At 39.3% G+C, this 24,096-nt stretch overlaps 2 protein-coding genes across 4 annotated transcripts; both read left to right on the plus strand.

Moving 5' to 3' along the window:
- Positions 1 to 1,094: 1,094 nt before the first annotated feature.
- Positions 1,095 to 12,916, plus strand: traf5 (Tnf receptor-associated factor 5). Of its 3 annotated transcripts, none has more exons than XM_004065606.5 (11): positions 1,095 to 1,303; positions 3,635 to 3,925; positions 4,128 to 4,191; positions 4,334 to 4,435; positions 5,170 to 5,334; positions 6,334 to 6,411; positions 6,495 to 6,569; positions 6,643 to 6,735; positions 6,805 to 6,945; positions 9,277 to 9,442; positions 11,810 to 12,916. In XM_004065606.5, the coding sequence occupies exons 2-11, from the start codon at positions 3,639 to 3,641 to the stop codon at positions 12,391 to 12,393; spliced, it is 1,755 nt and encodes a 584-aa protein (XP_004065654.2). In that variant the 5' UTR covers positions 1,095 to 1,303; positions 3,635 to 3,638; the 3' UTR covers positions 12,394 to 12,916. The 3 variants fall into 3 exon arrangements, with proteins under 3 accessions (XP_004065654.2, XP_020560866.2, XP_020560889.2); XM_020705207.3 differs by lacking the exon at positions 1,095 to 1,303 and adding an exon at positions 1,423 to 1,554; XM_020705230.3 differs by lacking the exon at positions 1,095 to 1,303 and adding an exon at positions 1,446 to 2,159.
- Positions 12,917 to 14,431: 1,515 nt separating this feature from the next.
- On the plus strand, positions 14,432 to 20,802 carry LOC101169907 (creatine kinase M-type). Its single transcript, XM_004065526.4, has 9 exons — positions 14,432 to 14,558; positions 14,849 to 14,895; positions 15,682 to 15,880; positions 16,615 to 16,772; positions 16,881 to 17,013; positions 17,703 to 17,856; positions 17,972 to 18,095; positions 19,069 to 19,258; positions 19,998 to 20,802. The coding sequence occupies exons 1-9, from the start codon at positions 14,543 to 14,545 to the stop codon at positions 20,156 to 20,158; spliced, it is 1,182 nt and encodes a 393-aa protein (XP_004065574.1). The 5' UTR covers positions 14,432 to 14,542; the 3' UTR covers positions 20,159 to 20,802.
- The last annotated feature ends 3,294 nt before the right edge of the window (positions 20,803 to 24,096 follow it).

Below are 24,096 nucleotides of genomic sequence, written 5' to 3' on the forward strand. Positions count from 1 at the left end.
CTTTTAGAGGCTATAAATCTAAAAAATAATAATTTAGCTCAATGGGAATTATCGGGACTGAAGTGGATTACAATAATCTGGGATAACTATTAAAGCTATTAACTTTAACTATTAAAGCTTGGTTTGATTCTGTTTTTGTATGCCTTAAGACAATTTAAAATGGGAACAGGTACTTTCTAAATAAAATAAATTAAAATAAATAAATTAACAAACTATTCCCTCATTTGATGTGGGAGTTACATTCTAAAAATAACTCATGATCGTTGTAATCCACCAAGTAGGATTATACTTTTTTAAATGCTGAAATCTCCTTACTACACATTTTATAAATTTATTTTAGACAGAATTAAACATTTTCACACTTTTCTCTTTTGTCTAATCTCTCAAAGTTAATAGAAAAATTAGTCCACTATGATAGAATGGAAAAAAAGCTAAGAGCGAAGATTTTTGTATTTTTGCAAACTGAACACATTCTAGAAAAAAAAAAGAAAGAAAAAAAACATACAAAATTGAAAAAACAATGAGAAAATGGAACTGTGATGTAGTCAGTGACTGCTGTAAAATAAAAAAATCCATCTATTTTCTGAACCTGACAAATCCCTTCATGGGATCACAAGGTTGCTGGAGCCAAACCATCTACTGTCGGAAACCCACCCTAAACAGGTCACCAGTCTGTTGCAGGGACACAGTCACTCACGCTTATACATGTACATCTACAAAATAACATTCTTGAAACAAACAAATAAATTCAGAATTCACAATTGAGAAGGCATAAGAGGCCAAATGGCTTAAACTAAAAAAAAAGCATAAAAAAACAAAAACAAGTTCAGATCCCCCCCCCAAAAAAAAAAAGGTTTTTCTGCAATGGAAGCTTCCTGGATGGATGAGAATTGTCACAGATATAAATTAAATTGAACAAAATTACATAAATGTGTTTGTCATCCAATATGTGAGGCATCACATACTAAACTATTAACCTCCACTGTAAAAGAAATATATATTTACAAATATTTAAATGTCAATTGTTTTCCACTCGCGGTAAAAATGACGGCGCATTTTGACTCGTAGGGAGTTCCATACATGTGCTGTCTGCTGCGTTCACGCGCGCCGGCAGGAGCAGGTTGTCGGTGTTATTCTACTTCCTGTGCTTATTTCCTCCTTTGCTGCTGTGGCGAACCCGTTGCAATCAATTCCGATCGATCAGATCGACCCACTCGGGTTATTCAGTCCCATTTGAGGAGTTTTTTTGTGTGTTTGTTATTGTTTTTCTCTTTAGAGGGACCTGACGGACTGACTGTCTGAGGTGAGAAAACGCGCCTTGAAAAGCAGCGCTCACTTTGTGTGACTGCAGAAATAAGGAAAGCGAAACCGTATAAGGGGGGATCGCGTGACCCCCCTACGGACGGAGAGCGGGGAGGGGGGTGGGGCTTGAGGGAGCCGTTAACGGGCCTTTTGAACGCGAAACCGACCTGAAATGGAGCGGAACGCAGGAGAGGCGGGAGCTGCGGGGATTCCCCGCGCAGAATGATCTTCAAACCCACTCCCGCTCCCCCCGTATGTTTGACAGATTTTCCTCATTAATGTCCTTCATAAACCGTCGTCGGTGCGTGCAGAGCGCCGGTCTGACTGTCACCCACGCGGCGGCTGACAGCAGTCACACCGCGTGGCAGAAACGTCAGGGGTCTCGTCTGACTGAAGCCTGAAGTTCCGCATGAAGGAATGACTGAAAAGACAAAAACCCATGTTGTCAACAGTCGACTTTTATTTTGAAAAGCCTTAAATCTTCAAAGACCAGATGAAAATTGTGTTTTTGGAGTTTTAACGTGTTCTCGTGGCATTTTTCTGATGATGGAGGGATATATGTGAAGGAAATGAAGCTCAAATTGCATTTCTGAGTATTTCTTTATTAAAATCGTTGTGAACTAAGAGCAGACGCAAAAAAAAAAAAATCTTTTGAAAAAGTCGCATTTGTGACGTTGAAAATACGCTGAGCAAGGCCACAAGCTCCATGCCCCCCCCCCCCCCATTCTGATGCATCCACTTGTAGACTACTCCATTCTTCGCTTTCCTTGTCTGAGTATATGGCTCCAAACCATACGGCTGGATTTTTGCTGCATCACTCATGTTAGGCTGGGGATGTAAACAGAAAGCTCTCAAAGGTAGGTGATTGGAAGGTTGCTCCATATCAATATCCCCGCCCACATCTCAGAGGCAAATCTATAGAGAACTCCTGCCGCTCTGCAGATACTATTGTCCAAAAAAAACAAAAGATTCTTTAAATTTGGCTAAAAATGTCATAATCTAACTGAAAGACCACTTTTAGAATTGATCAAAAGATGGTCAGAGTGGGACTTTAAAGATCCACTCTGATATAAAATCGTATTTTTGGTGTTTTTAAAATGTTCCTGGACCATTTTTATGATGATGGAGGACATTTATAAAGAAAATGAAGCCCAAATTGCATTTCTGAGCATTTATTTAACCAAATTTGGTTTGGGAATCTTGCCGTCACAAAGCAGGAGCGGAGCTACAAGGGGGGCAAAAGCTTTGCCACTCTCCCTCCCCACCCCAGTTAAGGGGCGGAGCTACAAGGGGGGCAAAAGAGTCATATTAGTATCTTTTTTGACAAACAATAAAAAAATCGTCAATACAAGCTCTTTTTAAGCATTGCAAAAATAACAGAAGCAACATTTTTACATAAAATAAAACCAATAACAATAAAAAATAAAAAAAACTGTGTTAGAATTTCTTATTACTAAATGAAGAATGGGTCGCTTGATAAGGAAACCCTTTTGGAAAAAAACCTTTTTATAGATTTTCAACTGAAACGGTTTGATTATATCAATAAAGTATGAAGATTATTTTTTTTAAATATCATGTTTGTACACAAACCTATGACAGAGTTTTAGGGCCACCCAAAAAAAAAAAAAGTTAAAATTACGAGATTTAAATTTGTAGATTTGCAAGATTTTTTCTCGTAAATTTAACAGTTATGACTTTTTTTCTCGTATAGTTACGAGTTTTTTTTCTCGTAAAATTTTACAACTTTTTACTCATCAATTTACGAGATTTTAAGTTGTAAATTTACGCGTTTAATTTAACAGTTATGACGTTTTTGTCTCTACAATTTACGACTTTAAAGTTGTAATTTAAAAAACAATTTTTGGTTTGTAAACTGGCCCTAAAACGTTTTCTGTAACAGCAGCACAGATCTGCTCCTCGTGTTATCAGAGAACTCGCCACATACATACACCGTTTGAAAACGCTCATCATACTGCAACAAACATGTCTATATTGAATCATGTTATTTGCCTGCTTCCTCCTTGTCTGATCTTTGGAGTTATGCCATTTTTTTTCGTTTTTTTATATTAATTTGAATTTTTCTGGCTGCACATCTTATTTTTAGTTATATGTGTTTTAACTGATTGTCTAGCAAATGTGTTTTTGTTATTATTTTTTTTCATAAATTCTGGCGCATTGCAGTAATGTTCTTGATGTGCACTGTCCCTTCTGAAACAAACAAGTAAATAAATACAAGCCTCATATCCTCAAAACTCACCGGGATCTTACCAAGTTTAAAGTTATTTTTACTCTATTTTGTCTTTTATGACACCGTCTTGCTGGTCGTCTGCAGACTCATGGCGTCGTCAGAAACCACCGGGGGGAAATCTCAGGAGTCCAGTTTACACTCTGACGACGCGAGGCGGTCTTTGGGGTCCAGGCTGGAGTCCGGGGAATCCCCGATGAGATCGGCAGGTTCCATGGCCTCCTGGGAATCCGAGCTGGCCTCTCTCCAGCACTCCTTGAAGTTTGTGATGAAGCTGAAGGAGGAGTTCATCTGTCCCATCTGCAAAGGAGTCGTTCTCAATCCCCAACAGAATTCCTGTGGACACATCTACTGCTTCCACTGTCTCCAGGGACTTCTGTAAGCCCCTCCCCATTTACCAAAACGCCCAGGTTTCAAAAATATCTTTAATTCTACTGCAGCAACAGAATGTTCCCAAGGGAAGGTTTTTCTCCTCATTTTATCCTCATTGAACTCTGTCATCTACTTGTTTATTAAACCTGACTGCTAACTGTCATTTAGGCGTTTGAAAGACTGACTAACTGTGTCTGACTTTTTTTAGAGAGAGCTCTTTGCTGTCCGGTCCTGTTTGTCCGGTGGAGAAAGCTGCCATCACCCCCTCAGAGGTCAGTGCGTCAGCCCAGATTCCAGCTCCAGGGCGCCATAGTGACGGCTCACAAAGCAGAATAAGATACAGAGACATTAGGAAACAGTCTTTGTTAACTGCAAATCCTTTTTGTTTTATTTTTGGTTTTGTTTCTTCTGCAGGTTTTCCAGGATAACTGCTGTAAACGTGAAATCTCCAGCTTAGAGGTCTACTGCACCAACTCCCCACTGTGCACGTCTGTCCTGGCGTTGAACCAGCTACAGGTAGACTCTAAAATCCAAAACTCCGTCTCAAAATTCTTACATTTGTCTTCCTGCATCCCCACTTTTCTCAACAAGCTTGAATTCTTGTAGCGTATTTTGACATTTCCAATAAAAGTGTGTTTTCTTTTGGACAGAATATCTTGATAGGAATCTCAAAGTAAAGGTTAAACTGAAAAAGATTGGAGTTAAAAACCTAAAGGTTGGGCTAAAGAGGCTGAGGATGTCGATGAAAAGAAGAAACAAAAAAAATCTATAAATACTAACAATTACCAACAATATATTGTATAGTAAATAATAAAAATCAAGAAAAAAGAATTTGCAGATTAATCTCTACGAAAAATAGAGATTAAAATTATGAACATTTTAACAATTAAGAAAATATTACACTTCCCTGTGGTAAATATTAAACTTATAATCTAATAAAATGGCAAACGAATTCCATTAAAATAAAATGTTTTTGGATTTTAATAGTTTTTAAAGTACGGTAGATAAAAAAGACATTTGGCCTCATGAATTTTTTTCCTGGTTGAGTTATATTTCATTCATGTCATAGTGGCTGTTATCTCTGTTTTGTGTGTTAATGTGTTAAACATTTTAAATGATGTAGGTTTAATACAGAATCGACATTTTCAATTGTTTTCTGACACGAACAAAAAGAAAGGAAATCAAATGAAAAATCCAACAACAAAAAGTCAGGTGTGAAGTGGGTTTCTCAGTCGTTTCTTCCTCCTCAGGAGCATCTGAAGTCCTGTCAGTACGAGCAGCTGCTGTGCAGCAACCCGGGCTGCACGGAGCTTCTTCAGAGGAGGCTCCTGCAGGAGCACCTGAACGCCACCTGTCCTCACCGCCGGGAGTCCTGCCCCCACTGCCTGCAGCCGTTCCAGCTCAGCGTCATCCAGGTGAAATTCACTCCAAACTCTCAACTTCCTGTTATGCTGGATGGCAGCAGATTACAGTCCAAGGATGGAGGACAGTTTTGTACTTTGGAAGCAGACTTAATAATTTAAAAACACACTTGAAATGGGTTGGAATGGAACCACCATACCGGTTTTCTCTCATTTTGTGTGTAGTTACACATCGTTTTAATCCTACGGTATAAAAGCTGAAGGTCATTTGAACTCTGAACAGCTTTTAGAATAACAGCAGAGTTAGCCGAGCCTTTCCCTGGTTGCCATGGTTACCCGTCATCGTGCTCACACGATAAGAGTTTGAGGGACGGATGAGTCCCACAAGAACCAACTGGTATCAATGTGAATTTTTGTGTCTAAGGTGAAATAAACCACATCAGTCGATCTATTATGGGATCATCGTTTCTGAAAATCGCAATTTTCAGGCTGCTGTCATTTTTTTTAACCAAAAACTTTAAAAGAAAATTATCAACATTTCTTACCCCCAAAATTATGAAGCTGTGCAAAAGTTTCCTCGTATTTATTAGCAAATGTGGGGCAAAGGAGACATTTTTAGAATGCAATGTTAGATACTTCTCACATACTGGGACATCATTTCCATCACTGGTGTCTGGTTTTTGATCAGAGCTTTCTTTGGGTAGTCGGCTGCCTTTGGGAAGATGTGAAAGTTCATCTAATAAACTCTGGTGGACCAAAAAAAAGCAAACACTGGTCCATCTGAAAATTAGGATGATTGTAGATAAACTGCTGGTTTTTAGTGGAGAAGCTGAATGCAGCTACTCCCATGTTTGGTTTTGAATCTGGGAACTGACAAAGACCCGGTCCAGGCCCAGATGACTGGAGAGGTCTGGCTGGTCCATACTGGGTCACCTTTAAAAAAAAAAAACGTTTTCCTCTTGTTGAAAGCTGTTACATAAACAATTTGTTTAGCAGATGAGGAAGCGTGCACAGTATGCATTTATGCTTCTTTTTTTTTGCACATACTTTTAGGATCATGTGCAAAGCTCCTGTCCAGAGGTGAAGGTGGGCTGTCCTGATGGCTGCTCCACTCTGGTCCCCAGAAACAGGGTGAGCTCCAAATCGACACCTTGAAATGCTGGAAAATAGGATTTTCTATAGTAAAAAAAAAAAAAAATGTTTGTGTCTTCCAGCTGACGGAGCATGGCGAGTCTTGTCCTGAGGTTCACACCGACTGTTCCTTCAAGATGTTTGGCTGCTCTGTGAAGGTGGGTGTGTTTGACAGCACAGAGAAGACTCACCTGAATCCCCAGGAATCATGGGATTGTTGTTGTCCTGCAGGGTAAAAGAAGGAAAGTGAAGCTGCACGAAGAAGCGGCTGTTTGTCACCACGTGCTGCTCGTCCTGAAGAGCAGCGCTCACCTGGAACAACAGGCATGACCTCCGGCTGACAGCCACCTTCGGTCGGCGTTCTTCTGTTGACCTTTGCTGTCCCGGTGTCAGGTGGTGTTTGTCCAGAAGGAGGCGCTGTTGAGGCAGCAGGAGGTTCAGACGGACACCCTGCTTCTGAGTGACCTGCAGGAGCAGCTGGGGTCTGTGCTGCAGCAGAGCAGAAGTCAGGAACACATCGTCGCCACTGCTCAGGTTTGTCCACGTTTTATTTGAAAAGCAAAATTTTTTAGAGGGAAAAATGTGTTTAAACAGGATACATGGCTATTATAAAGGACCAAAGGTGACAAATTCAAATACATGAATGCAACATTAAGTAAATAAATGGGTTGTGAAGTCATTCATAAAAAAATGGATCATTCATTAATTTGAATAACTATTCATTTCATGCAAAAAACACACACACATTTTCTGCACTACAAGGCGGATTTAAAGACCCACTCCAATAAAAATGTTGTTTGTGGCGGTTTTAACCACTCCACCCATTCCAATGCATCCCCTTGTAGACAAATAGACCGATTAGTGTTCCTCCTCTGAGCTGGAATCTGGATCTAAACTGTACGGATGGAAAGCTCCACCGCTAACTTTAGCCTAGGGTTGTGAGAAGCTGTAAGCTAGTGGGAGAAAGGATACCCAAAGGCATCATGGGAAATGAGCACAGGTGACAACGGTCCAGTCCACAACTCACATTTCTATGAACTCCTGCCCTTCTGCAAAAACGGTTTCCTAGAAACCGACAGCGTGCGAGGGAATTAGACAATCAGAGTGTAGTTTGTGTGGAAATCCGATGGCGATACGTCCATCGGCATTCACCTGCGGTTAGTGAGGAGCTAGTACTCGCAACTTACTCCGTACGGACACATTTTGGAGAGTTTAGTCTGAATAATCAGAAATTCACAACTGTAATTGTATGTAAATGTGCAATATACATTTGGAAATGCACACATTTTTGAGCCAAGGCACACTTCATCTTTGACAAAAATCCAGCTGCACAACAGCATCCAAATATTAAAAAAGGAGAAACTCCATCGTCTGCATTGATGTACAGTCCCTCTGCAATGTTTTGTCTATAAGTTGTAATAAAAGTTAAGTTAGTTTTCAGTAATAATTTTCAACTAAATTATTTGACATTGTACCTTGGTAGTGGTTTTTCCCTTCAGTTTATCAAAATGCAATTTTATGTAACCTCACAAAAAAAACAAATATATTCTTTCTAAATAATGATTTATTTATTTGCATTTTTTTTTCAATGTTTGTTCAAAGGCAACTGTAATTTTTGAACAATTATAAGATCAGAATATGTTTGATAAAATTTACACAAAAAAAATAACATTATTTTTATGTTTTCTGCAGCTACACAAAAAGGGAACATGTTGAAATTTTACTAGTTTTTCTTTTGTCTTAATCAAAGATGAAGTCTTTAAAAACTTTAACAAAAATGTTTTATTTCTTTTTAGATGATTAAATTGTTTCAGTTTAGTTTAACTGTGTCTGTTGGCCACTTCACCTTAATCCTGTTTCTTAAATGTTGTTATTATTTCTTCTTAAGTTTAACATCTAAAATAATCCAGAGGTTCTTAGAAAAGTGTTTCAGGTAGAAAGATGACTTGGACCAAACTAACACAAACCTTGAAGGAGAACTAAACTGTTGAACCTCTGACTTCATCAAGAAGATTTAAAAACTCTTTGATGTGTGTTTGTTGTGGTTTCAGGATGTTTAGCAGGAAGACTCATTGTACACTGAGACGCTGTCACTTTAACACAATGCATCATGGGAGATGTAGTACAAACAGCCACCGAACGCAGACAGACTTGCTTCTCTGAGCTTCGTTGTTTTGTTCACTTGTTCCACGGTCTGACACCAGTTTCTCTGGAAAGCTACACCGCTAAAGACGAGCTTTAGTTGTTATTTTTGTTGGAACTGAGCGACTTTATGAGCAGAATCAGAACAAAGAAGTGAAGACTTTAACCACTTCTGATTGGTCAGACTGATGACGTGTGATTAAGCCTCCAAGAATGATTGGTGGAGACAGTTAAAGGGGCGGGACTTTTCCACAAAAACAGCTGAAGCTGTGGCTAAATCGCGGTACCGTCATTCTTATTAAAATGTCTTTAATAGAATCAAATAAACACAAAGAAAAAAGTATTTTACCATCTTTCATATTCCTAACTACTCAGTGTTTTATCATGGCCTGTTTGGATGAACACAGAGCTGATATCCTGGAGATGGAAAATGTTTTTAGATCAGTGAAAATGGGGAATTTCCCACGGCACACAGTGTTGAAAAACACTGGTCTAAGGGAAGTGTAAGACACGCCTGTGCTCCCTCTAAGATACAGCTGCGTCTCTTTTTGACCCCCCCTCAGAGCCGGACTACCCAGAAACCTGCAGCTCCCATACGGGTCATCCCCGTACGGATACATGTGACTACGACATTCACGTCCTCATTTAGTCAAACTAAGTGATTTTATTTTGGTCAACAGTGTCACAGCAGCATTGTGATAGTATGTGTCTGTGTGTGGTCAGAGGACTCTAAGCAGGCAGGAGGACGCCCTGTCTTCTGTCCAGCTGGACCTCCAGCAGGTGTCCTGTGGGATGGGTTCTGGTCTGGACGAGCTGAGGCGGTTCAAGACATCTCTGGATGGAGTGATGCAGGAACTGTTGGCAGCCGAGACACTCAGAGAGCACATAGGTAACCAGACTGGAAACTCAAGTCGGCATCTTTATCGTGAACTACTCTATTACGAAACTCTAGAAGTCCAACTCAGATGTTAGTAAATTTACAATTGGTACTTTATCCCCTAAAGGTCAAAACTTGAAGATTTTGAGTTTTTACAGTATTTTTCTTAACTCTTCATTCATTTTTTTTTATTTGTGGAAAAAAAATGGTTACATTTTTGAGTATCTTTTGAAGTATCTCTAGGGGACAATTTTGGGGGATTTCTCCCCTGAATGTTTGTCAAACAAGCACTGGGTGGATGTTCTCCAGCTTCACCCTTTGGATTCTTAGCTTCAAAAGTGAAGTTGGAAGTGGGTCTGACATAATGCTGCATGGTATTAGGAAAACGTGCGATATGCGATATTAATGATCAACATTGCGATGATGATACATAAATAAATAGCGAAACGATAATTTCCCTTTCATTGCAACAGTTTAATTTAAATAAGAGTCAAAATAACTTAAATTATACTCCAAATGACCCTAGTCTACAAAGGGGGGGGGGGGACATCTAACATAAAAGGGCTCCATCCGATTGGTCAAATGCATAAATGGATTTATTTGATTTGTTTAATAATTCAAGCTGCCGTAAGATTGTTTTAGCACATTTAACCCTTGTGCTGTTAAGATGACCCCACCCTTAAGGCCCGTACACACCGGGACGAATTTCGCGCGCGATTTTCGCCGACGTTTAACGCCTCGTGACTAAACAGAGGGCACCAATGAGAGTGTGCACACCGACGCGAAAAAACGCCATGCGTCAAAGCGTCAAAAAAAAAAACGCCACGCGACAAAGCGTCAAAAAAAAACCGCCTCGGGTTCGTTTTTTTTTTTTGACGCGTCGCGTCGAAATCTGTTCGACCAATGAGAATGGCGCTTTTGTACACGTCTCTGGAGCTTCTGAAGTTACAGTAAACACACAACTTGGGGGCGCTCAAACACTAAACTGCCTTTCTGAGCACACATACCAGCGAAGAAGATAATCGCCAAGTTGCATCTACACAGCCGCGAAGAAATATTGACGGACATTCTAAAATATCCCCGAACCAAACACCAGTTGGAGCAACTGGTGTTTGAAATATTCATGTTTTCTTTGTATTATTCTAACAAGCGCGTAAATACTTGCTCTCTTCTTCTGAGTGAAAAGCGACTTTAAGAAGCGTAAAGTTGCGCAGCGCCACCTTGTGCACAGGAGTATTTCTGTTTTACATTAAGTGCCATCTAATGTCAGGGAATGAAATTGCATTTTCACTCAGCTCATCGTCAGCGAAAATCGCCTGGGTGTGAACACAAAAAACGTGGCGAAAAACGCTGGCGAATAACGCCTGGCGAATATTCGTCCCGGTGTGTACGGGCCTTTACATTGACATGTTATTCCTACCATGACAAATATGGATAAAGGTGGAAAGATTTCATGTAATCCATGGGCACCAGTGAAGATCACAAATCATTGAAGAAAAAAGGTTCAGAACACTGTCTAGTGGGTCTAGATGACCCAACTGTGCCTAGGATAGCACAAGGGTTACGGTAACCATTTATTGCAATTTTCTGCAGTGTTTTGTGATATGCATATTACACAGCTTGGTATCGCGATAACGATAAATCTGCAACTTATTGTGCGGGCCTAGTCAGACACGTTGTCTGGAATTTGCTCCGCCCACTTCACCTATATTCAGAAGGAAATTGGACAGAAGCAAGTAAAATGGGAATCCTGTTGAGTCTGTCCAGCAATCTAAAGAAACACCTTTAGCTTTTCAATTATTCATAAATGTGATTTGTAACCCTTGTGCTATCCTAGGCACTTTAAAATTGGGAGTTGGGTCATCTAGACCCACTAGACAGAACTCTGAACCTTTCTTCATCAATGATTTGTGATCTTCACTGGTGTCCATGGATTACATGAAATGTTTCCACCTTTATCCACCTTTGTCATGGTAGGGAGAACACGTCAATGTAAGGGTGGGGTCATCTAAGATAGCACAAGGGTTAACAAAAAAAAAAAAAAAACATAAAGCAGATTGTAGAGTTTGTCTCAATTTACAGTTGAAGTTTTAACATGGGTCTCTGTGGATTTTATGTATTTATTTATTTATTTTTATCTGGAGTTTTGCCTTTAATTTAGAGAAAAAGGGTTGGAGAAGACTGCCTGTTGGTCAGACCTTCCTTTTCTTTGTCCTTTTAGACAAATCACAAATGAGTCACATCTGAGCAGAAAGTCTAATAGAAAATTTAAATTCTAAAGATTCTGTTTATATAAAATATTATACTATTTCAGTTCATTTAGATCGACTTATTTATAGGTCAGTGGAACTTTTATTTACATAATTTTTCTCCAATCAGCAACTCTGGAGGAGAATAGGAAGCGTCACTCGGGTCTCTTGGAGCTCCACGTCGCTCAGCTCGCTCTCAACAAGCAGCACCTGCAGGAGCTTGAGCTGACCTCCTACGACGGCAGACTCATCTGGAAGATCAAAGATTTCCAGAAAAGAAGGGAAGCCGAAGCCACGGGTCAGCATCCGTGTCTGAGCAGCGTGCCCTTCCACACCGGACGCTGCGGCTACAAGATGGCCATGAAGGCCTACCTCAACGGAGACGGGGAAGGACGAGGAACTCACCTGTCCCTTTATGTCGTTCTGATGCCCGGAGACTTCGATGCTCTTCTGCCGTGGCCTTTCAAACAGACCGTGTCTCTGTCTGTTCTGGACCAAAGCGGCGCCAGGAACCACCAGAGTTTTAATTTCAGGCCTGACCCCACAAACACATGCTTCCATCAGCCGGCTGCAGAGTCGGCGAGCAACGTGGCCGTCGGCTTTCCGTGCTTCATTTCTCTGGATGCGCTGGAAGCTCCAGGAAATGCTGTGTACGTCAAAGACGACACGCTGTTTGTCAAGGTGAAGGTGGACACGACGGGCTTGGAGCTCTGAGAACGTTTCAGTCATATTTCACTTTGATGTGACCTGGATGTAAAACATCCTTTTTCACTGAGTTTGCAGCTAAAACCATTTGCATAAATGTATTTTAGTAAAAAGTCCCTTTGAATGAACAGTTTAAGGTATATTCAAGCATTTATTCTATCTTCATCCCATCTGCTGACTCCACGTATATTTTCAATCGTCATTCCGTTGCTGACTGTAGTGTCATTTTTTTAAAGATTATATTTTTTATTATTTCAGTAATTTATGCACGAATAAATTATTGCCTGAATTACAAACATTAATAAAAATAAACAATTTTATAAAATGTACAAAAGTGTGTCTGACTGTATTAAATAAGAGGAACTCATGTGTTAGCACTAGTTTTGAACAGATACAGATACTTTTAATAGAAATTTGTACTGGAGTGAAGACATTTTTTGATAAATTGAGCATATTTTGCTATCCTGAAAACAGTTTAAATCAGCCTTCTTTGTTAAAAACAAAATGTTATTAATAAATTTAAATTATCTTATCCTTTAGTGTAGTTTTCAACAGCACAAAGTTCAAACACATTTTGTTACACCGAGATGGAAACTCCTGGTGATGTTGGGCTGCTGCGCCTCCTACTGGCATTGCTTTGTAACCGCAAGATGAAGGATGAAGCACAGATGGATATTAAGATTAAGATTAATTTTAGTAATCCCTGTAGGGAAATTCAGTTTTAGTAGCAGCACCATAAAATAAATACGAAATATACAGGGAAGAAAAACTCTTATTTACGTGTGCATGTACACACACGGGGTGAATGAGTCTACTGCTAAAGCTGCTTCTCAGTTTGTCCACCACTTTGTAGAGAGGATGCATCATGTATTGCGTGTTTTTAACATGTTCTTGGGGCATTTTCCTGATGATGGAGGACAAATATAATGAAAAATAGTCTTAAAATCATTACAATTTGTTCTAGAAATTTGTAAAAGTTAAAGTCCCACCATCTGTCACACACCTAGGTGTGTGGCATTTGTTTTCTGCACTTGACCCATCCCCTGGGGGAGCAGTGAGCTGCAGACACAGCCAGCACTCAGGAACCATTTGGTGGTTGAACCCCCCCAAACCAACCCCTCAAGCAGGGAGGCATTTTTAGAGTCTCTGGTATGACTCGGCCTGGATTTGAACTCATGACCTTCCAGTCACAGGGCGGACACTCTACCACAAGGCCACTGAGCTGAAGATTGTATTCATGAGTTTATCCACGCCATCGGTCAACTCAGAGATGAATTTCTCATGAACCACTAACGCTCTGCAGAAACTATGTCCTAGAAAACAACACAGGTTTTTGAAAAAACGACTTAATTACAATGAAGACCACCGTGAAGGCTTTAAAAATTGTTTAAAAGATGATCAAGTGGACTTTAAATCTTTAAAGCTACAAGTTGTTGTAGAGAACAACAATAAAGATGACCTTTGGGCCATAGCAAAACCTTTAGCTTGAAGAAAAACTACATGAAGTCGCCTGTTTGACCCCCTGAGCATCAGAGACAGTTATGTCAAACGTCACAACAATAATCTTCTGAAAGAGTTTTCAGATTTTTTTTTTTAATCTCTGTGAATTCACAAGACATGGAGCCTGAGGTCAACAGAATTAACACGTGTGCTCCTCAAACTATTTTCTCACAGTTTTCAGGTGCAGCCAATGAAAGACGAGGTGCACATCACATGACATACGTGAAGTCTTTTATTGAACATCTAAGCTAAGTAGTTTTAATTGCCATTCAGATTTCTGTGGTGTATATTATAACTTTTTTTTTTAACATATGAACCACAGTAATTTCTCCGTTTGCCGTCAAGAGGCCGTCATTTTAACACGCTGTAAATTCAACACATAGGAGAGTCATCCTCCATGGGAAAACCTGGAATGTGACTTTTGTGAACCGTAGTGTATTTTTGGCGTCAATTTAAAGATGATGGCGTACAGTCTGGAGGCGGAGCCTCCTTTCTTCCAAACAGCTCTTTAAAGCTTTAGTTATAAAAAGACTGACATTGTTGGGGCTGTAACCGGAGCCCTGCAGGCTGCAGCAGGAATCACTCAGGCCTATTATGACTATTCTTAGACCTTTTGTTGCGTTGTCAGTGGTCTGCAGTCCCAGATCAAGCTGACGACATGTGGAAGGTCAAACGTGAGTGTCCCATCATTTTTACTGCATGCCTCTGTCATTTATTTATTTAAAAAAAAAAAATAACCTTTAGGTTTTGTTGTATTTGATTAATTGTGTCAGTGGGATCATAAAGGTGTTCACAGCTTGTAGCTTCCTCCCTCAGACGTCACTTCTGTAGAAATCTCTACTGGTTTGATTTCTGACGTCTTTACTTTACTTAATGTCTTAAAACTTTCCTAATGTGTTGGCAATGCAACAAATAATTAAGAAAATATTTGAATCCCTGGACAAACTGCTGTGGTTTTATGCAGCTCCTGTTGTGTTTCCCATGGAGACGAGGTACCGGTGCATCTTGGAGGTAAACATCTCTGTCATTTATAGGTTCAGCTTTACCAAACGGAATTCTGTTCCTGTTTAATTAGGTATTACTACACATAATAACAGCTAAAACAGCAGCAGAAATGCAAGAATTTAGTGGATGAGAACTTTCGCAGTGGAGGCCACAACCACTGCACTTTTAGACCTGCCAACGTTCTTACAACAGTTACAAAGTGTGAATTATTTTTGAGTGTGGGGCACAAATGTGAGTTTGCAAGCGAAATAACGCTGCTTGTTGTTTCTTATTGGGGTCAACTAATGATCACACTGCAAACTATTTGACACTCGCAAAGATTTGTTTTTATATATTTAAGATATTTTACCAGGTTTTAAGTTGTTTTCATTCATCTTTGCTTCACACCTTTACAAGCTTTGCTTAAAAATCAAGTCGAGAAGTTTTTTGTCTCACTAAGACCTCAGATCTAGAAATTAAAAAAATCTGGCGAGGATTTCTTAAGATGAGTCAACTTGTACTGAAGATGGTATTCTCATTTTGTTTTACGTTTTGTTCAAAATGTGTAATTTTTTGTCACTCTAATCAAAATGAACCACAACTAGGTTCACAAGAACTCAAAGAACACTAACCATTTGCTTAGAACTGGCACCAAACATCTATTATTGGGCTGCATGACATTCAGTTTGAAGTAATTCTATCTAACAGTTCGCATTTTTAGCGCATTTTCTTCTTATGAATATTTTTGACATTATTTTATTTCTTGTTGGCACAATAACTTCTACATTTTGTCCTCTAAAAACTTGGACTCAGAACTTGGTTCCCCCTGACCCCATGTCCCAATTCCACCTGAGGAGGGGTTCTCCAGAAGAAGAGTTTCCTGACCTGTGCAGAAACTTTACCTGGATGGGGCGGATCCTCACGCCTGCCATGTACCGCCGACAGTTCGACCGCTGCACCCCCAGTGGAGTCATGTTTGATGATGTCATCCGTCTTGGCATCGAGGAACCAGGTAATGTCACTGCTGACACTGAAAAGAAAAATCATAGAGGAAATGTTGACCGTTAAACAAAAACTTATCTATGAGCAGAGGTTGCCAAATGAAAAACATCAATGCCAATTATTAACATTTTAAAGTTGCAACGACTTTTATTTTGGTTGCGTGAACTCTTATTTTGGTAACCCAAATCCCCCAAACTCCTCCATGTGCAAAAGTTTCAGGTGATGCCCAACCCACATTGAAGCTACGTGGTTTTGATTGGTTAGCATTTACAAATATGACAAAAAATGTGGGCTAACTTTCATATCAACTCATCATCTACATCCTCTGAGAATAATAAACTGCATCCACTGCTATTCAGCATAATGAAAAATAAAAATGACTTTCCTTTACAGCAAGTTGATAGATCTAAGAAGTCTTGGTGGTTCTCGTTAGCTTAGCAGAAAAATGCCAACCCTTCTGCTGTGTGCTATACTGCCCCCTGGGGCCTGCTTGGTTCATTGCAGCCCATGATTTACTGAGAGAGAAACTGTCCAAGAAAAATGAAACGTGGCAAATTAAAACAAGGGAATTTCAGAGGATGGGGAAACAAATTCAGGGAAAGTTATATTCAGGAACATCGCACATTTAAAATTTTCTATTAGGACAATGTTGAAAATTAAGTATCAAGTGCTTTTAGCAGGTATTAAGCTAAAACATGTGAAATTCATAATAGGTCCTCTTGACTGAGCGTCTGTTTTCCGTAGGTGAATGGTGCGGTCCTGTGACGGTCGGGTGTCTGGCAGGCGACGCCCAGTCCTACATTCTGTTCTGCGACTTCTTTGATCGAATCATTGAAGCCTATCATGAGCACAAAGTCACCAGCAAGACCCCAGAGAGTGACTCCAACTATGACAACTTGAAGGTAACAAACACAAGATACAATTGCAGGCATGTCCAAAGTCTGGCCCGTAGGTGAAAAACCGTTACTGTGAGGTTTGAACGTCTGAAGGGGCCGTGTGTTTATTTATAGGGAGGTGATGATCTAGACAGATCCTTCGCGGTCTACTGTGAGGTTAGCGTCACACGAGCAGTCGAGGACTTCTGTTTTCCGTCACACTGCAGCCGGGGAGAGCGCAGACACCTCCTCTCACTGGCCAGGAGAGGTACTGCTCCTTGCTTTTCAACACTTGTGGATTGAAGTAATCTCTGCAGCAGCTTAACCCTATTGAACCATTGATATCATATTTGATACTTGGATTTATATCCTATATCCTTAACTTGATCCAAACTTTCCTTAGAAACCCATTGTGAAGAATTTGGTCCGTGTTTTCTGCCCCATAGATCATCATCTACAACTAGGGGCAGTAGAAGGGCTTTTCCTGCTCATTCAAAATGGCTGCTTTTGGCGGGAAAGTTTTTGCCAATTTATAGTTATTCATTTTTTATAAATGACTACTTGTAATTAAATAATTCAGAATTAGTTGATAATTATTTTAATACAAATACACCACGTTAAATATGTGGGGATCAGATCTGAGACAGTCAGTAAATAAGGTGCTTTTTACCTAATCACCCAATGAATTATAATTGACACCATTTATATTTCATTTAAAACAATGATATTGCAATTTTTTAATGTGGATTTCATCAAAGGGGTTCAAAAACAATCTTAATTACAGAAACATTTCTGTCAATTATTGTGTGTAGTGGGCTTTACAGGGTTAAACTCCTAATCAGACTGCAGCTTTTTCCAATCAGAAACCTGCAGCTGTCTCTGCTCCTTCCAAAAAAACGCTTGGGATATTTCCTAAAGTTAAGTATCAGGACTGCAGGAATCATCTTATGGTCTCAGCTCTGCAGAAACTCGAGGCTGAACTTCCAGGACAACTCTTCCTATTGGAGGAGCTGAGCCGGCAGCAGCAGGCGGAGATGAAGGCGGCGTCTCCAACCTCCTTGCAGCTCCGTTGTGGAGTGGCGCGGGACTGGCCTGACGCCAGAGCAGTCTGGTCAGTCTGATTTAATGCAGATGAAGAAGAAGAAGCAGAAAAGGCAGGAGCCCATCAGAAACGTTTGCATGTGCTTATCTGCGCGTTTAAGGATGTGTGTTGAACCTTCATGCAGGTTAAGTCAAGATGGCAGGTTGGTGATCTGGGTCAACATAGACGATCATCTCAGACTGGTGTCACATCGGGACGACGCCAACGTGGCTGAAGCTTTTAAAAGAGTCTTCATAAACCTGCAGAAGGTCAGCAAATGGCGGGAAGCTGCTTTTTTCCCATTTACTCGCAAAGGAGAATAAACAGTTGGCACCATTTAGTCGTTCCATCTATGCTCACACCTTTCGAGAAATAAAAACAAATGTGACCATTTGAAGGTAGAATACTTAGTGGCACGTTTGTTGTGTTTTAAATGAAACTTCTTGGGATTTCATTATGATCAAATCCTGCCTTTGAAAACACTTTGACCAAATCTTTTGTCATAGAGCAGAATCTAGATACAGGATGATACAAAAACGTATGTTTCAAAATTAAAATAATGGAGAAAAAATATTCCTCTAACAGTCTTTAGATCTGTTTTTTAAAGTGTTCCCAGGTGTCTTTCAATCATACTTATGCTGTTTTTAGCCAACACCTAAAAACCTGTGTTGTTTTCTAGGACATAGTTTCTGCAGAGTGGCAGTAGTTCATCAGAAGTTCACCTCTATTGTTGCGGGCGGAACGGTTGTTGTAGAGCAAGCCCACCTCGATTTCCCACCATTCATCTGTTTACATGCTCTCCCGCTAGCTTACGGCCCCTCGCTCCCGCAACTTAGCATTAGCGGTGAAACAAAAATGTCAATATAACAATATCGGAGCTTTCCAGCCGTAGTTTTGAGCCAGATTCCAGCTCAGACGAGGAAAACAAAGACATGGATCTATTCTACAAGTGTATCCATCAGAATAGAGCAGAGCAGGGAGCTTGTGGCCTGTCAATTGTAGCACCTACATCACTGCTACAGGCTTTTTCCTACAGCATTTTTTCGTCTGCTCCTGATTCATAACAATGTGATTAAGGAAATATTCAGAGATAAAAATTTCAACTCAATTTTCTTTATAAACGTCCATCATCAGAAAAGGTCCACAAGAACAAGTTAAAAACACCAAAAAACACCATTTATCTTGGAGGAAAGTCAAACTGGAGTTTCTAACTTTGATACGATCTGTCTTCTCTTTGCCCAGCTGGAGGACCACTACAGAGCGCTGAAACACCCGTTCATCTGGAAGCAGCAGCTGGGATGGGTCACCAGCTCCCCAGCTGATGTGGGAACAGGTCTGAAAGTCAGCATCCATCTGAAGCTGCAGCTTCTTCCCCAGCACAAACGTCTCCCTGACGTCCTGACGAGACTGAAGATCTGCATGGAAAAAACAGGTGCAAAAATTCCTCAGCATGTGATATAAATGTGATCGTTCCATCCATCCATCCATCCATCCATCCATCCATCCATCCATAGCCACTGAATCCATTTTGGGGTAACATAGTTGTTGAAGCCTGAACAGTTTAATCAGACAAATCTAAATAAATATTTGGCTTTAATTCTTGATTCAATCGTTGAAAATGGCAGAATTCAATCATTTAAATTGTTTTTTAGGTAAAGCCTCATTTATTAAAATCTTCCTTCACCACAATGGTAAATGTTCTGGTAATATAGATGGTAAAAACCCGAATGTGTGAAGCGGCTGGGATGAGGGTCGGCACAAATCTGAGGCCATGGTTCTCGACCGGAGAAAGGTAGTTTGCCATCTCTCGGTGGGTGGAGCGTCCCTGCTCCAGATGGAGAAGTTTAAATATCTTGGAGTCTTGTTCACGACTGAAGGAAGACCGGAGCGTGAGATTGACAGGCATCAAGAGCAGCATCCATAGTTTTGCGGTCGCTATATCGGTCCGTTGTGGTGAAGAGAGATCTGAGCCAAAAAGCAAAGCTCTCAATTTACCGGTTGATCTTCGTTCCAATCCTCACCTATGGTCATGAGCTCTGGGGAAACTCCGGCAGACTTTAATGTTTTAGGAGGTTGGAGACGGACCTTTCTTCATATCCCCCAACAGAAGCATCGAAAGGCCAAAGAAACAGTTGAAACCTCACTTTTCTTCTTCTTTTTTTATAAAAAAGAATCCCCAGAGGTCTACAGCGTGAGAAACATTGCGACCTTTGGGCAGACTGAGGTGGAGCTGACTCAGCTGGTGGTGGACGGGGTCAAACTGCTCATCGCCATGGAGAAGCGGCTGCAGGCCAGCGCAGACATCCACGAGCTCCTTCCCTCACACAAGTAGATCTGGAGGATTAATGAGCGACTCTGAAAGGACTGAAATTCCCAAATATCATTTGTGTTTTACTCGTCGTTTTGTAGCAAAAGAATCACACGGTTACTCACGAATATGAAAATCAATTAGAAATTTTACAAATAAAAACCACATTTGTGAGAGTTTGCACCCTTTTTTTCCAGTTTTTGATGAAAAACCAGTCTTTTCCTCATTGGTTAAAGCAGTTTTCTTCACTTTTAAGCTTTTATTTGAATCCTTCATTCAGTTTCAAGTGTTTTTTTTTTTTTATGTTTACAGCTGAACTACTGTGACAGTTTAATGTGAACCCGGTCTTTTTAGGTCTGCTATCTTGAATTTTCAAAAAATAAAAATAATAATATTCACTTTAAGAACCTTTTCTAAATTGAAACTCCTCGTTTCGATTAATCACCACATGATCTCTCAAGCATCATTGGGAAGCTACTAATGTTGGTCTTTGTAGTTTTAGATTTGAACTGTTGCTGCAAACTCTGTAAATGAGAAAATTGTGCTCATTTGCATGGTGAGCTCTCAGAAGTGGCTTTTTCCAGTTGCTCGCACATTTGTAAGAAATGTAATACATGAATTGTTGACTCAAGCTATAATAAATCATATGACATATAATATAACTTTAATAGGAATGAGGGTATGGTTGACTAAACAACCTCTGTTGCCAAGGAAATCCAAAAATTTAGTTTTGCTGATTCTTCAAAAATTTGCACAAATCTGTCCGTCAGATCCAGGCGACGAAAAAAATGAAATGGTTGCAATGGAGATAAACCCAACAGAAACATGCCATTTTGAGAAAAAAGCTTATAAAAAATGTTTTGTTTCCGAATTCCTTCCCTACTCACTACATAGTGCACTATAAAGTGCGTTCACTATTTTGTAGTGCTGTCTGAATCTACAATTCCAAAATCCAGTGCCCTAGAAATTTCCCAGAAATCTCTGCGAAACATCAGTGTGCATCGATGATCACTAGATCGGCGAATATAGACCACAATGCATTGTGCTGGAACATTTTTATCCAAAACAATGTATTATAATGTATTTTTTTAATAAACCATTAACGTTTTAATCTTCAGAAGACAGCGGAGTCATAAATAATTGTTATGTGAGGGGGGCTGGAAGAGAATAGAAGGGAGAGAGGTGGAGAAAGTGGAGGATACAAGCGCTGATTTGAATAAGTTAATATTTTTTTTTTTCCCACAACTTTTTATTTAAAGAATTAGTCATGACAACACAGCAACTTCAATAATACCAGTTACGTTTTCCTTATAAAAAGACAAAAAGCAAAAAGGAAATAAAATAATTAAAAAAAAAACAAAAAAAAAAACAAACAAAAAAAACTAAACTGTATTGTATGACATTTCACTCAAAACAAATATCTGCACTTAAACAAATAAAAATTATAATTACATAAAACAAAACTTAACAACGAACATTGCTTCTCTTACATGATACCATCACAGCTCTCCTTTTCAAAAGCTTTTAAACTGAGGTTGCAAAATTCCGTGCGGTTGAGATCAAAAATCTGTTGAATCATCTATTAGTTCTAATTTTTGAATATAATTAATAAAGGGTCCCCAAATTTCCTCAAATAGGTGTTGTTTGCTTTTATGGATATACATTATTCTTTCCAAAGGAAGGCAATACAACATTTGTTTTAGCCACTGATTTATGCTAGGTCTGCTCATGTTTTTCCAAGCCTGTGCAATACACCTTTTAGCCGTTAAGAAACTGATATCAATAAATGTACTCTCTGTATTACTAAAATTATGTTTCACTGGATATATAGTCAAAAGAAATAGGGTAGGGCTCAATGTAAGTTGTTTAGAGATTATTTTTTCTATTGTAATTTTAACTTCTTCCAAAAAGATTTGTATTTGGTGACATTCCCACATGCAATGCTTCAATGTGCCTTTAAATCCACATTTTGCACAAACATCTGGTATGTTCTTATTATATTTATTTAGTTGCACTGGTGTCGTATATAAACGCATTAACCATTTAAATTGTAGTATTCTCAGTCGACTGTTAATAGACATAGAATGAATCTTACAACATGCCCTTGTCCAATCATTTTCATTAATATTGAGTGATAAGTCATCATTCCATGATTTTAATTTACCATTTGAGTTCTCTGATGTATTAGATGTCAATAAGTTATAGAGGTCCGAAATTATGCCTTTTCTTAATTTGTTTTTCATCATCTGGGTTTCCAGCTGTGAAAAAGGAATTTTGTTAAGACTCTTTTGGTTTGCATTCACAAAGCTTCTTAACTGAAGATATTTAAAGTAGTGTTTTTTATCCAGGTCGTACATAGATTTTAGCAGCTCCTCAAAGGACATAAAGGTATCAGACTGTGAGGGGTACAAATCTCTAATTGTTCTAAGTCCTTTGGATGCCCACGTTTTAAACGTTGTATCCATTCTTCCTGGTACAAAACACTGGTGACCCCAGATTGGGCTGAATTGTGATAAAGAATTTACTTCTTTTAAATAGTTTTTGACCTCAAACCAGACCTTTATCATGTGTTTCAAGAAAGGATTTTTGATTTGTCTTTGTAACTTTCTTATTTTATCGGAGTATAAGAACGACGGTAAAGGTATTTTTAAATTGTGGGACTCCATTTCCACCCAATGTGGATTATTCTCATTAGAGAAGTAAAACATAATGGAGCGCAGATGTGTAGCCCAGAAGTAATGCTTAAAATTAGGGCATTTTAGCCCCCCTCCATCAAATGGTAAGTATAGTAAAGTAAGACGGAGTTTAGGTTTTCTGTTGTTCCATATAAAGGCTACTGTGATTTTCTTTAACCAAGCAAATAATTCTAGAGGGGGTGCCAGAGGGATATTTTGGAACAAGTATAGCAGTTTTGGCAATACGTTCATTTTTAGGATATTTATTCTTCCCATTATAGTTATGGGCAGCTTCATCCATCTGTCTATTGAATCTTTGATTTTTTCTTTTAAGTAATCATAGTTACGTTGGACAACTTGATCCAGCTTTGGTACAATTACCACTCCTAAGTATTCAAAATGTTCAACTACTTTAAAGTGAGATGTTTTGGAAGTGGGGTTTTGCCTTTCCATAGAATTTAGCATTAAAATTGAGGATTTTGCATTATTCACTTTATATCCTGAAATACTTCCAAATATTTGAATCACTTCCAGCACTGCTGGGATTGATGAAGTAAGGTTACTCAAATATAAAATGACATCCTCTGCAAACAAAGAAATTTTGTGTTCAGTGGGTCCTATTGTGATTCCAGTTATCTGTGTATGTGCACGAATCGCTGCTGCAAATGGTTCTATTGCTAAAGTAAAAAGCAAAGGAGAGAGAGGACATCCTTGCCGACATCCTCTCTTAATTTTAATTGGCTTAGAGAAATTTCTATTTGTTAAAACTTCCGCTGTCGGGTCTTTATACAATATCATGATCCATTTTATAAAGTTGGATCCACATCCAAATCTTTCCAAGATACTGAAAAGATAGGGCCACTCAACCCTATCAAATGCTTTTTCTGCATCTAATGACAGGAGAGCAGTATCTCTGTTTTCTTTTTTATGATGAATGATATTTAAAACTCTTCTCACATTATGAGATCCTAGTCTTCCAGCAACAAAGCCATTCTGATCTCTATTATATGTGGCAGAACGTTTTGGAGACGCCTTGCTAACAATTTGCAAATAATTTTAAGATCAGAATTCAGTAAACTAATAGGCCTCATATTCTCGCATTTGTTAGGTGGTTTACCTGGTTTTGGCAGTAATGTGATAAGGGCTTGATTCATGGAGAGTGGAAGACATTCTTTTTCAAATGCCTCAGTAAACATTTCCAGTAGGGGTGTTAGCAATTTATCCTTAAATTTTTTATATATTTCAATCGGAATACCATCTGGACCTGGACTTTTTCCTGATTTCATG

This window comes from Oryzias latipes, chromosome 1, assembly GCF_053564925.1.
Source record: "Oryzias latipes strain Hd-rR chromosome 1, Olatipes_Hd-rR_3.1".
Classification (NCBI taxonomy): domain Eukaryota; kingdom Metazoa; phylum Chordata; class Actinopteri; order Beloniformes; family Adrianichthyidae; genus Oryzias; species Oryzias latipes.

Bases quoted from the DNA above. Each gene is read 5' to 3' on its own strand.
- traf5 (XM_004065606.5), top strand. From the start codon at position 3,639: ATGGCGTCGTCAGAAACCACCGGGGGGAAATCTCAGGAGTCCAGTTTA. The intron at 3,926-4,127 runs GTAAGCCCCTCC...GACTTTTTTTAG, and splicing joins CACTGTCTCCAGGGACTTCT to AGAGAGCTCTTTGCTGTCCG. The intron at 4,192-4,333 runs GTCAGTGCGTCA...TTTCTTCTGCAG, and splicing joins CTGCCATCACCCCCTCAGAG to GTTTTCCAGGATAACTGCTG.
- LOC101169907 (XM_004065526.4), top strand. The intron at 18,096-19,068 runs GTCAGCAAATGG...CTCTTTGCCCAG, and splicing joins TCTTCATAAACCTGCAGAAG to CTGGAGGACCACTACAGAGC. The intron at 19,259-19,997 runs GTGCAAAAATTC...TTTATAAAAAAG, and splicing joins GATCTGCATGGAAAAAACAG to AATCCCCAGAGGTCTACAGC.